The 12,989-nt window shown below is 30.4% G+C and overlaps 2 protein-coding genes across 2 annotated transcripts in view; one reads left to right on the forward strand and one right to left on the reverse strand.

The window, feature by feature from the left end:
- LOC106677079 (uncharacterized) overlaps window positions 1-3,942 on the reverse strand; it is a 17,877-nt gene extending 13,935 nt beyond the window's left edge. Inside the window, exons 1-3 of the mRNA XM_014414808.2 lie at window positions 3,725-3,942; window positions 848-972; window positions 634-761 (exon numbers count right to left, since the gene is read on the reverse strand). Of these exons, the coding sequence (XP_014270294.1) occupies window positions 634-761; window positions 848-972; window positions 3,725-3,809 (338 nt within the window). The 5' untranslated portion in view covers window positions 3,810-3,942. The remainder of the gene's footprint in view (window positions 1-633; window positions 762-847; window positions 973-3,724) is intronic.
- A 1,774-nt stretch (window positions 3,943-5,716) lies between these two features.
- LOC106677966 (retinol dehydrogenase 13) lies at window positions 5,717-12,606 on the forward strand. The gene is made up of 7 exons (XM_014416236.3): window positions 5,717-5,866; window positions 8,280-8,445; window positions 8,519-8,627; window positions 8,722-8,867; window positions 8,943-9,111; window positions 11,585-11,792; window positions 11,870-12,606. Exons 1-7 carry the CDS (start codon window positions 5,790-5,792, stop codon window positions 11,985-11,987), a joined length of 993 nt encoding a protein of 330 aa, XP_014271722.1. The 5' UTR covers window positions 5,717-5,789; the 3' UTR covers window positions 11,988-12,606.
- The last annotated feature ends 383 nt before the right edge of the window (window positions 12,607-12,989 follow it).

Consider the following 12,989-nt stretch of genomic DNA (forward strand, 5'->3'; position numbering starts at 1 on the left):
TGAAATAGAATTATAGAAATAAAATATAAAGCACGAAACATGGGCGTTGATGACCTCAGGGTTTTACGCCCTTAAACCCCAGACAACAACAACAACTATTGATAGAATGAGTTTTTATATCAAATTTTTTAAATTTAATTTTTTGTTTCTTGAAAAATCAAGAATATTGATATTAATCCTTAATACTTATCAGTATAGATTTAAGCTGCTTTACTGCTTATTTGGAGATTATTTTTTGATGGATATATGACAGGTTTCTATTGTACATTATTAGCCCTATTCTTAGGGATTTTACTATATAAAAATCAAGGCTATGGTTATAACATACGGTATTGTAATAATTATTATAGTATTACTGCTTTAATTTGGTCACAGAGGTTGACTTCTGCTCACTGAACTTGATAAAAACGGATTACAATCCCTCAACGTATCCTTTTCAGAAGAGATCGGACCTGAATTTGCATGAATATAACTCAGGAATCAAGTTACAACACACAATAGAAATATATTTTGGCAAGTCTAACGCATACAGGATATGTTTAGCAGTTATACTTAAATTTAAGGCTTAATGTAAATACAATATGTTTATCTTTAAATTATTGTTGTTTTCAGTCATATATTTAATTATCAAACCTTGACGTTGCAGTAGGAGGAAACAAAGCCTGAAACAATGCATTTCTTGAAGCTTCGCTGCCACGAGCATCATACAACATATGGTCTGATATAACTTCCATTAATTCTGCCTCTTGTAGGCTAGATAGCTAAAATTTATCAATGAATAACAAATAAACAAAAAAGTAATAATAAACACCATCAATGTAAACGAATAATAGCGACGAGTAAATACCATCTTGGAGACTCCTCTTCTGTCAGTTTCACAAAACACAGATTCTGTTATCAATTCCATAGCTAATTCGCTCTGCTTTATACCCTGATGTCTACTACTTGTACTAGCTGAGTTAATAAGTTCCTCTATAATATCAAAACAATACAATGTTATAAATTAAATTTTTGCTATGAATGAAACCATAAAAATTAATATCCTAACAGTCAACATTAGATGTATTCGTAATGTTGTGTTTAATTTAAAAAGTTTTAACATGCTAAATTTATAAGTATAGGATTACGAGCAGCCCAATTTAAATTCCATACTATATGTTAAATGCAGAGGAGTTCCTAGCAGATTTTTTGGTTAACTTATTTTGTAGCCTCGTAATATTTAAGAAATAATAAAATCTTCAACAGCTTCATCACATCATCTCACTTGTTCCTTGTTTCCTTCCCTAGTTTTTTCCCATTACTTTATTATAATTTTAATTCATTTTTTTAAAAGTTTAAAACATCCAAAACAAAAAAATAAACACAAACTACAAGCAATTAACTTATCTAAACAACAGACAAAATCATGTGTAGCGTGAGGCCATTCTCCATTTCGCAGACAAAACATACTCTCAACCATGTTAAATGTTATATCATTTTAACATGCTGAAAGAAGTAAATATTTCTCTATTTAACACAACTTTTTTGATTTAACAAGTAAAACTAAACATCATGAATACTCCTATAATATCACTAATAAAAAAATACAACACCTACAGACTGAGAACAAATTTAAAAAAATTGTTACCTATAATCAATATGATAATAATTATATAAACAAAGAGTTTAGAATAAACAGTAAAACTAATGATATTTCAGATTTAAAAATTTCTTTACAAAACAAGCTAAAACTTATTCTAAAACACATGGAATTTCATTTTATTTAAATAAATATAATTAAGATAATTTTGATGTCTCTATTGCATAATCACTGACTTAATAATACTTTACTATTTTTTTTTTACCCCTGCCTGGCTATTTCTGACATATGAAGTGGTTGTTTAAAAGGTTATTAACTACCTATTCTAACCAGAGTCGGAAGGTTGAGTTTCGTTCCGAGGGTCCACCACAAAATTAAACTCAACCCAACCAGTATTGAATGTGACGTATCAACACTCTTGATTACCACTGCATCAATACTTAATACACTTAACATCGGTAAGAAAACTATCAATAGATACATCTTTTTATATAAGGTAGTTCTATTTTTGGCCATTTCTAGGTTAGACTGGATTCTCAGGGGGAAAAAATTGCTCTTTCATATGATACAGAAAGTAAGTTCCAATGTTTTCTGCTAGATTGAATCATTTCTATTTTAAACAGGGAAAAAAGGGAAAACTTGTCCTGACCCTTTCCCTCTTTCCTAACTTGTCAGTTGTCATCCTTCATTTGTTATTTTTAATAATTTTCTTAATATTTCCTTTTACTTGTTGCTATACCTACTTTTTTTTTTTAATATGTTTATTGAAATTTAGAACTGTATTTTCTATAATACATTCAGTAAATTTGATCTTAGTTAAAATGGAGTGTTACAGGTGTGTAGAGAAACTACCCATTGGTAGCACTCTATTAACATTTTACATTAACAGATCTCGTGGCCATCTTCTTTTCAGGCGCTTCGGAGGATTGTCAGGAATGGAAGAGGAAGCAAAGTTAGAAACTAGGGGGTTTGAGTGGTTAGGGAGTTTATAATGGAAGGAGTGATATCTGGTTCGGGCTAGATCAGTTACATAGGGAATATTAAGGTCATTATGTATGATTTTATTTGTGACAAAGTAAAGAGCATTGAGAATTTTATGAAGGATTTTAGATTGTAAGGATTGGATACGAGAAGAATTCAAAGGTTTAGTGGAGCCCCAAAGCTCAAGTACATAAGTCCAGATTGGCCTTAATACATTTATGTAGATCAGTGTTTTGTAATGAGTTGGAAGTTTAGACCATTAGTGCTATAATAGTCGAATTCGATGTGCAGTTTCCTGTTTTTTCTGTCTTGTATGAGGATTGCAGGTTAATCTTTTGTCCAGATATAGTCCAAGGTAGTGGATCTGTTCGACAGGGGTAAGAGTAACATTATTAAATGAAACTGTAGGGCAGTCGGTAGGTTTATGACAAAGGATAAAGGTGTATTGATGGGATTTGCTGGAAATTATCTTAATCCACCGATTACAACACCTTTCTTCGAGGGCTGTAATCTTAACTTAATAATGAGAACAAATAAAAAAGTAGATAAAAGAGAAATTTAAAAATATAGTACATACTAAAAAACAAAAATAAGAATAAATTAAAGGTCAAGAAAAAGCAAAAATAATGAAAAAATAGGACATCCACCTTTCTGAATGAGGACAAACGAAAGAATGAGATAAAGGCGAATGGAGGTATCAACAGGATACAGGAGTGGGTGAATTCGATGGCAAACAGATGTTTTCTTTTCTCTTAGTTTGTTACATTATTTTAGTTGTTTGAATTTTTTTTTTTTTTGGCCCTGATGAAGCCATGCAAAGTGGGGCAAAACATTGGCTCATAATAAACAGTTTTATTACAATTTGAGTTCTTTTGATTGCACCCTGATCATCTTCCTTTTACTTCTTAATTTATTTGTTTACAATAAAAAAAACAAAAGATAAGTACTGCAAAAAGTGATACCTGAAATAGTTCCTACTGTCTAACTGTATTGGCCATCCTAATCAATCCAAGAATCTACTCTAATTATTTAAGATATAATGAATATCAAGATTTTCCAACACAAAGAAACGTTTATATTAACACTAAATATCCTTAATAACCATAAAAACTGAAAAATATTTTATGAGCTACAATAAATGGTTTAATATACATAAATATTTACCAGCCTTCATCAGTGCATCCCTTACACTTAAGGGAAATTCTCTTTTCCACTGAGACATATTGACTTCACAAGCATCAAAATTCATCCCAAAATAGAGCAGATAAACATTAGTAGAACGCACCAATAAAAGTACGAAAGAAGTTCACTTCTGTACAAATTCTTTTAGATGTAAACAAATTGATAATGATAAGATTGTGTAAATGCTCTCAAATAGAGATGAGTCGTTCGCGGAGGAACATGTTCAAAAGAACGGTGCCATGGTAGGAACTATGGACGAGATTTTATAGCTGGTAGTCCTATCTTCGGCAATTCTTAAAATTTAGAGCTATTTAGATATCGAATTTTTGTAAATATTAAAATGCCGAATTTATGTGACAAAAAATATCGAAGTAGAATATTCTAAAGATGACATAGTACATTGTAAACCCTTGCTAATGAAGAAGGTAAGGCAGCAAAACTGGAATGTGAAAATATGTACTTGTATTTAAACAGGAATAGAGGAGCTTTTGGTAAAAAAAAAATATTGTTAAATCGAGCAACATTAAAAAGTGGCTATAATTGGAAATCGTCGTGAAACGCACTTCCTCCATACTAGGTGATAAATAATTAACTAGAATTAGCTAAATATTGCGTCAGTAACTTGTCAAGGCGTAGGACATAGGACAGTTTAACGTGGCAGTTAACATAGCTGTTTGTTTGTCCACTGAAATTACTTGTACTATAGACTATTAAGCTAGACCCAATGCGACATTACTATATTGATGGTACAGTAAATGCTTTCATGACTGTAACTATCAAACAGTTACGCCATAGTAGTGGGAAGAACTTTTGTTATAATAGCTGGAACGGTTACAACAAAACACTTTCAAGGCATAAAAATATGATAGTTAACATGGCAGTTGCTTCTCTAACAGTACTAGTACTATCAACTATCCTGCCAGAGCTAGTGCGACAGTAAAATCATGACTGCAAAAATCACACTGTTGCAGTTATAGTGAAGTCAGTGATTCTCCAAGAGCGGGTAAAGTGGCGGGTACTTTGGGGGTAAACGGGTATTTTTTGGTCGAGAGAATTTGCACACTTGGGTGACTATGAACCTGTTTCAACAATATGATTGGTATTGTTTTAATTTGGATTCCACTCCTTCATTCTCCCGTCTAACTTTTTTAGTAATAATTTTAAACTTAAAGAAAATGCCGAAAATGAAATTAACAATATATTTTTAATTAAACTTTTTAATCTTTTTCTACATTGACTCTGTCGGATTTAAGTCATCCGATTTTTTCGTTCTTTTTTTTTATTTTACGTGGAAACACGTCTTTTCAGACATCGGGCGAGACACATGATTTTCACCATTTTCGCCCACAGTACACCTGGACGAGAAAGCGGCCCAGAAGACGTCACCGCGTCGGCGAAAACGTCATTCAGCAGATAAGCCATTACTCTATTACCTATGAGACCCCATTGCTCTGTTCTGATACTACATATAAATAAGTATTTAACCTAACACACTAACTATAATTGCCCCTCCAGGGGATTAACATTATAAATTAAAATTAAATATATGCATGTTGATCGGCATAAAGTGTCTCACATTTTCAGCCCCTCTTTTCCACACACATTTAATTCAAACATAAAATTACACTCGGGACACCTGCAGTATAACACGAGCAGGTCCCGATGTATACAGACTCATTACTTGTTAGTTTTTCGATTAATGTATTCGTATGTAAATAGACTATTGAACAAATAAGGGGATGAACATACTTTGAGAAAAATTATGGGAAGTTAAAAAAGGAATTTCGCATGAGAGAGTATTTTGAAATACTTCTTTCTATACAGCACCTTGTATATTTTTCTAAAATTTGAAATCGAAGTAGTTGAAAATTGAATTTACGATGGGAATATGAAACCATTTTTTACAATGTTACCCAACTCCATGGATTGGTTAATTGAAGTCTTTCCCATAAATCCTACCTCTATGGATGCAGTGCTTTAGAACTAAACCTGAACGCTTTAGTTCGCGGTTTGATAAAAGTCAAATTGTATTGTTATTATTTGGACAATGGTTGTGAAGTTTAGTAAACCCATTCTTATCGGCAGTGCGATAGGGAGTATAGTTGGATGCTCTATTATAATAAAGTAAGATTCACAAGCGTTTTAATTTATTCATTAGCTTATGCAATGCAATTTTGCATCATTTTGACTGTAAGGTTGATAATTACTTTTTGGTCCTTAAAAATAATAATTTTTTCTGTATAATTTAAGCATGTAAATATAACTTTCATCTCAAGTTATAAAGGAAATTGTACTTACTTATATTATAAGTGTGTATATGTTTGACAAAATGTTAAATTATTTTTTTGAGATTTATCAGATAAAAATGGTAAATGAGATACTGTGTAATATTGGTAATTGAAACTAATTACTGCAGGGGGGTGTTCAGATTACAGAAAGTATTAGGAAAAATGTTTTTAAAAAATTCAACAATATGAAAGTACATAACTATTTTTGTTTATTTGATGTATTTTATTGTAAGTTTGACAGTTTGAAGTTTTAAAAAAATAATCTTTATTTTAAGAAGTCGGTTATTTTTTTTTCTGAGACTTTTGCAGATACATCTTCACTGCTGAAAGAATGTGAACTCATTCTCCCCAGGACCTTTAATCCATTCATCAACATCCCATTCACTGAAGGATAAGGGCATATACTTTTAATCAAGGTTGAAATGATCTGTTCGCTAGCTTTGTCACTATTGTCTCTTGATACTTCATGGTCTTTGACTGAATAGCCCCTCAAGCTGCAGCTAACAGTTACACATCTTTGAGATTCGAATTGTTCACTGTTGTAAGGGTTTCTTGTTGTGCCACTCCATACGAGAGTAGAACTGTACAGTAATCGAGCTTGATTTTTTGAATCACACTTTGGTTCATTGGTTGTAGGAGAGGGTTACAGTCTGATTGAAAAAAGTCACCGTTATTTCCTGTTATCGCTCACCAAATCATATTCATCTGGAAGGCCAGCCCAGTTATCTAAACAGAATTGCTTTTTGTTTCAGATTCTTGATTCCAATTGCTTTCTCAATGATGGAATAAATTCATCATGAAACCATTCTTTAAAAAGTATGACACTCATCCAAGCTTTTGCATGACTTTTATAAAGAACAGTTTGTTCGAAATTTTTGAAATTCTAAATCTTATGATTTCCTGTTATATTGGCACAAGGTATAAAAGTTATTCACTCTTTAGATATTTTTCAACCAGCAGTTTTCTCAAAAAAAAAGAAAATTTTTTTTATGTTAGTTCAGATTACTGGAGAGTTGAAAGTACCGAGATTATTCTGTATTTCACTGAATGTGGTTATCTTACTTTAACTCCAGATGTGCTGCCAGAACCCTGAATATATTAAATGAATTTCATGGCATTCCTGTTGTTATTGTCATTGAGTTATTTGAATCACTCATTACCGTTTTACTTTAATTGTGGCATATCTAGCAAAAAAAATTTTGATTTTATTTGAATTGAGCGTATTCCAAAGATAAGACTGTAGACTAGGGTTACTTACTGTATTGGAGCATCCGAAAATTTCCTCTATCCATTTCTACTTAAACACTCGACAAAATCTAGGTATGTCAGTTACATTTATCTGGGTTCCAAGTCATGTAAGAATCGCAGAGAATGGGCTGGTTGATTATACTGCAAGAGAAGCACTCTCACCTCCAAGACGGGGTAAAGCAATTTTAACTCCATCAGAAATGAGCAAACCCATCAAAAAGGAAATAAAAGATAGACGGTAATATTTGTAGAACAAAAACCCTAGGAGTAAATTAAAAATAAGTAAAAAGGATTTCGAGCCCTGGGGCACCAAATATTTATTTTTTATAAATTAAAAAAAAAATTATATAATTTATAAAAAATGTAAGCATAATTAGATAAGAAATTAATGGCATTAATGACCAATGATTTATTACACCATTAAACAAAACAAACAGTCCCCTACAGATTGTCCCACAACTAATTGGTTTGTCACAGTGTAAGTCTCATTATTGATACAACCTATTAAATATGCCATATAAAAAATAATGATTTTATGCAAAATAGTGGTATGATACATAAAAGTTGGGGGCCATATTTGATCAACTGAAAATTAAACTAGTATATTTTCTAGATTATTTTATATTTGGTAAGTGGGGGTGAGATCCATATCTCACTCTGACTTTTACTTCTGTCAAAAGAGCCCTGACGAAGCCCTGCAATGTGGGGCGAAACGTTGGCTCATTAAAACAGTTGTCACTGTTTGAGTTTCTTTTACCGCACCCAGACCAAATTCCATTTATTAATAATACACATGGTCAATCTGCAATCTTCCATTATAACATTATAAGAACCACTGATGATTTTTCATAACAGTTTTAATGATCTTTTCGGTTTAATTTTACACTTTTGTTTATTTAATTATTTCTGTTGCACCCACTTTAAGAACCTCTTATCTAAATTAAAGCTTGCCTTATTATAATGTAGTAATCGATCATAAGTTAACTTTCATAAAATTTTAGGGACTATTGTGCTGGAAATAAATATGAAGAACCTAATTTGATCGAGAATAAAGTTGTAATTGTAACTGGAGCTAACACTGGGATCGGTAAAGAAACTGTGAGAGAATTAGCAAAGCGTAAAGGAAAAATAATAATGGCTTGTAGAAATCTACAACTATGTGAAAAGGTAACATGACAATTATAATTATTATGTACTTGAATTAATATAGCTAGCTATAATATTTTATATTTACGTCTAGGCAAGAGAGGAAATAGTTTTGGAAACAAACAATAAATATGTATATTGCAGAAAGTGTGATCTTTCTTCTCAAGAGTCAATTAAAAAGTTTGTAGAAACCTTCAAAAAAGGTTATTATCAATTTTAAAAATTGTTGAAGAACAATTAACATCCATATGTTAGTTATTTAAGAAAAATAGATGGAATATTATTATTATTTTATAGAGGAAAATAGACTTCACATTTTAATAAATAATGCTGGAGTGATGAGATGTCCACCTCTAAAAACCAAGGAAGGAATTGAAATGCAGTTTGGAGTAAATCATATCGGACATTTTCTATTAACTATGATGCTACTCGACGTGTTAAAAGTATGTGCTGAGAATTCAGTTATTTTAAATTTGAACTTACAATACTGTTATTATAAAATGTGTAAATGTTAATAGAAAAGTGCTCCAAGTAGAATTATCAACGTATCAAGTATCGCTCATTTTAGGGGCAGAATCAATAAAGAAGACTTAAATAGTGAAAGAAATTATGATGGAGGGACTGCATATGCTCAGAGTAAGCTGGCCAACATTTTGTTCACGAATGAACTTGCCAGAAAACTTGAAGGTACTTTAAATATATTTTAGTTAACTTATAATTAAACTAATTGTTCTTGGAACTTGTATAGATGGTGGGCTTTCACGAGTGCTTCTGGTGGCCGTTATGAGAAACATTGTTATGTTTCTTATTTATGTGGGGGTGTTAAAGATTTCAATTTTAATTACATGTGTTTGTTTACTAAAATGTGTTAAAAAAAAAAATAGCAAAAAATTAAAGTTTTAAAACTTATTTGAAACCATTAACTGATTCACATTTATGTAAATTCAGGTCCTGTCCTCTACTGAAAAGGATTTGTTGGGAAATTTATGTATATCTTGAGTGAGTAGCAGTTGATACGTGTGATCTAATAAAGCAGTTATAACCTTAAATTAAAAAAATATATATATATTTACATTATGTGAGTTATAATATATTTTGTTTTAATAATATTTTTTTATGGTTTTATGCATAGGTTATAAAATTTGGGTTAAATTTTACTTGATTATTCATTAAAAATTAATTTTCTCTCTTCAGCGTGTTTAGTTCATTTTTTTTTTAATTATAGCTTTTCTTTGTTAATTTGGAAGTATATTTTATAGTATTTTCTTCCCTAGAAGGCAATTCCAAAATTGTTATCACTTTTCTCTCAAAAACTAACAAATTCACAACAACCAAAACATAAGTAACCTACCAACTAAGTAAACCAAGATCTGTTAAGAAACACGTTTCACATAATGCCCACTGAAACACTTGGAAATGCCCATCATCTACAAAAGTACTGTTATTTTTTCTTTCTCCTCAACATTATTTGAATTAAATAGATATTTTCTGAACTTTTTAAAATTAATAGTGCAAGAGCAATCACCACCTTAACGTTCTCTAACGTGAGGATTATATCTAAATTATCACTTGACAGAATTTTAAAACCAGTTGTAGCTGTAGTAAAATATTGGTAAAATATGCGTGAAAACAGTTGTGTGACTATTGTTGTCTGTTTACATTGAGCCTGTAAACATCGAAAAATTCAAATTACTTTTTATTTTTATTTTCTGTTGTTTCCAAAGTGCAGTGCTGACTTATACAATTTGGTTCCTGCTTGAATTTCCTTTATATTTTTTAACTAAGAATATGCAATGTTATAAAAGAGAATTTTGCCCCTGATCAAACTTCTTGCTGAATGTGTGTCTAATGATTTTGAACTTTGTGGATCTCTAAATTTCCATTTCTAAAAAGGAAAATCTTTTTATTAATTGAATCAGCTTGAGTTTTTAATCCTTGGATACCTTAGTCTAGTAAAACTACTTTGAGGAAACTCAGGAAATAAAAGTAGCGAATGGGGAATCGAAAGAGGTATTAGGTAATACTATATTCCATTACCTTATTGTTTTTATTATGTGCTTTATTACAGATTTAAAAATGTCCAAATATTATTCCTCTTTTCTCTATGTTCTTTATTCTGTTGTTCTTTATCATTTGGCATCACAAATCAATTTTATTTATGGGTAAATCCACGAAAAATGTCAAATTTTTGTCTTAACCTGTTTACTTGTTATAATTTAAAGAAAAAAATATTCCTTCGATGTAATTCCCCGTATACCGGAAATTATTAATTGATCAATCAGTCATCAATAATCAGTTATCACTTATCAAAAAACTCTTAACCCTGACTATCCCACTCTATAATGACACCACTTCACCAATGGCTTTTTGTAATTGGGAATTAAGACTGTCAATGTATTCCTATTAATTTTATAACTATTGGTATATCTATAATTTGCGAAGTGTTTTTGCTGAGTCTGAAGTAGCTTTGCATGAAAACGTTGATAGGAATGTGCTGTTTTTTTTTCTCCTCTGGAACTTGTTTTTTATTACAACATTCATTTAGTAATTACAACCGTGTATGCAAATTTGGCAGACCTCATTAGGAAGGCCATATGAGCACAATCAGAGAGAAGAAATTGTAACTATTCATCAAAAATTTTTCCTGGGAATCACCCTAATGCGAATTTAAAGAAAAAGGATCCGTTGGGAGTTTGTTTAACTCTTCAGTGAGTGGAATTAAAAAGTGATCCAATCAAAGCAGTTATAATAGGATAGTTTATGACTCAGAACAAAAGAAAATATTGGAAGATTATTGATTGACCGTGTGTATAGATGAATGGAATTTGGTCCGGATGCGGTAAAAAAAAAAATCTCAAATAGTAGATAATTATACTATTTTAAATTATACTATTTAATTATACTAATTGATAATTATACTATTTTATTAAAATAGTATAATTATCTATTTGAGTTTTTTTTTTTTTTTTACCGCACCCAGACCATATTCCATTCAAAAAGAAAATATGGTTGGAAAGGATATTTTTAAGTATTTTAAAAAGTTTAATAGCCACCTACGAACTTCAGAGATTCTATTATAAAACAAATCTCTTGTAGAATTGAGTTTGATAGAAACACCTTAAAGACATTATTGCATCTTTTACTTATAATTTTGTTACAGGAACGGGTGTGACCGTTAATTCTGTTCATCCAGGAATCGTCGAAACAGAAATCACTAGGCACATGAGCTTTTTCAATTCCACTATTTCAAGTTTATTTCTTAAACCTATTATTAGGATATTTTTAAAAAATCCTATCCAAGGAGCCCAGACGACCTTGTATGCTGCCCTTTCTCCTGATTTAGAAGGAGTGACTGGAAAATATTTCTCGTAAGGAATACTAATTATATATTAAATAAGATTATAATGGAACCTTCTTCTAATTTTACCTATTTCTTCATTTCTAGCAATTGTATGGAAACCAAAACAAGCCAAGAAGCGCGTGATGAATCCCTCGCGAGGTGGCTTTGGGCCGTGAGCATGAAATGGACAAAACTTGACAATGCCAAAGAATATCACATATAATAGGAGTAACACCAATTTTAATAGTATTTTTAAAGTAGTAAACAATTGATTGTTAATTATTTTATAAGTAAATTATTATTTCTTAAAGTTATATGTTAAAGTATATCTTCCTAGTCAATAATATTTTTTAAAATGGTTTTTGAGAAAAAAGCAATTTGTTGAAATTTTTACTTTGATTTTAAATACGTATAGATCATTTAAGTTTTGTGATGTGTATGAGTTGTTTTTAAATGGAAATAATAAAGTTTATATGATCTATTTGTGACACCTCTTTGCATTAAAAACAATTTTTAACTTGTTCCGTTCATTTGCCTGGTTCATTACTGAACGTTTTGTTACTAGATTACTTCTTTATATCTAAACAGTTATTTGTTCCATTTTATTGTTTTGCATCTATTTTATGGATGACATGACATGACAAAACTATAATATTTATTTAAAAGCTTTAAATTGTATCGTGGAAATATAAGTTAATTAATTATATATCTACTAGTTTTGTGTAAGTTTCAGAATAATTTAATACCATAAAGATTTGATATTTCGATTTATCAATCATATGAATTGTAATTTACCTTTAGTTAAATTTAAAAATAAAGTTTTAATTTTCAGTGTAATTTTATTCAATTTCTACCATTACTTTCACCTAACTATGTGTGGAATATATTTTAAGCAGTTAATATAAAAAATTGGGTTTTATAAACATTGCAGGATCTTTAATTATTATATTTTTGTGAGATGGGGTGGTGTGTCAATGGACTACACAGATAAGTAAAACTTATTTTATAGGGCCAGAATTTCAGGCCTTCAGAACTGAGTTTAAAAAACTAAATCTGGTGCCATTACAAAACTTTCACTTACTTTGGGTTTAAATTAATCATTGCTAGTTTGAGAACAGAAACTATATAAGGAAAACAAAAGAATAGCATCTTACAAAAATTTACAATTTGAACTTAACCATCAATTCAATTCTTGATTATTATATAATTAATATTGAACATATTA

The sequence above is a fragment of the Halyomorpha halys genome, unplaced genomic scaffold (assembly GCF_000696795.3).
Source record: "Halyomorpha halys isolate HHAL.00 unplaced genomic scaffold, Hhal_1.1 Scaffold1.1, whole genome shotgun sequence".
NCBI lineage: Eukaryota > Metazoa > Arthropoda > Insecta > Hemiptera > Pentatomidae > Halyomorpha > Halyomorpha halys.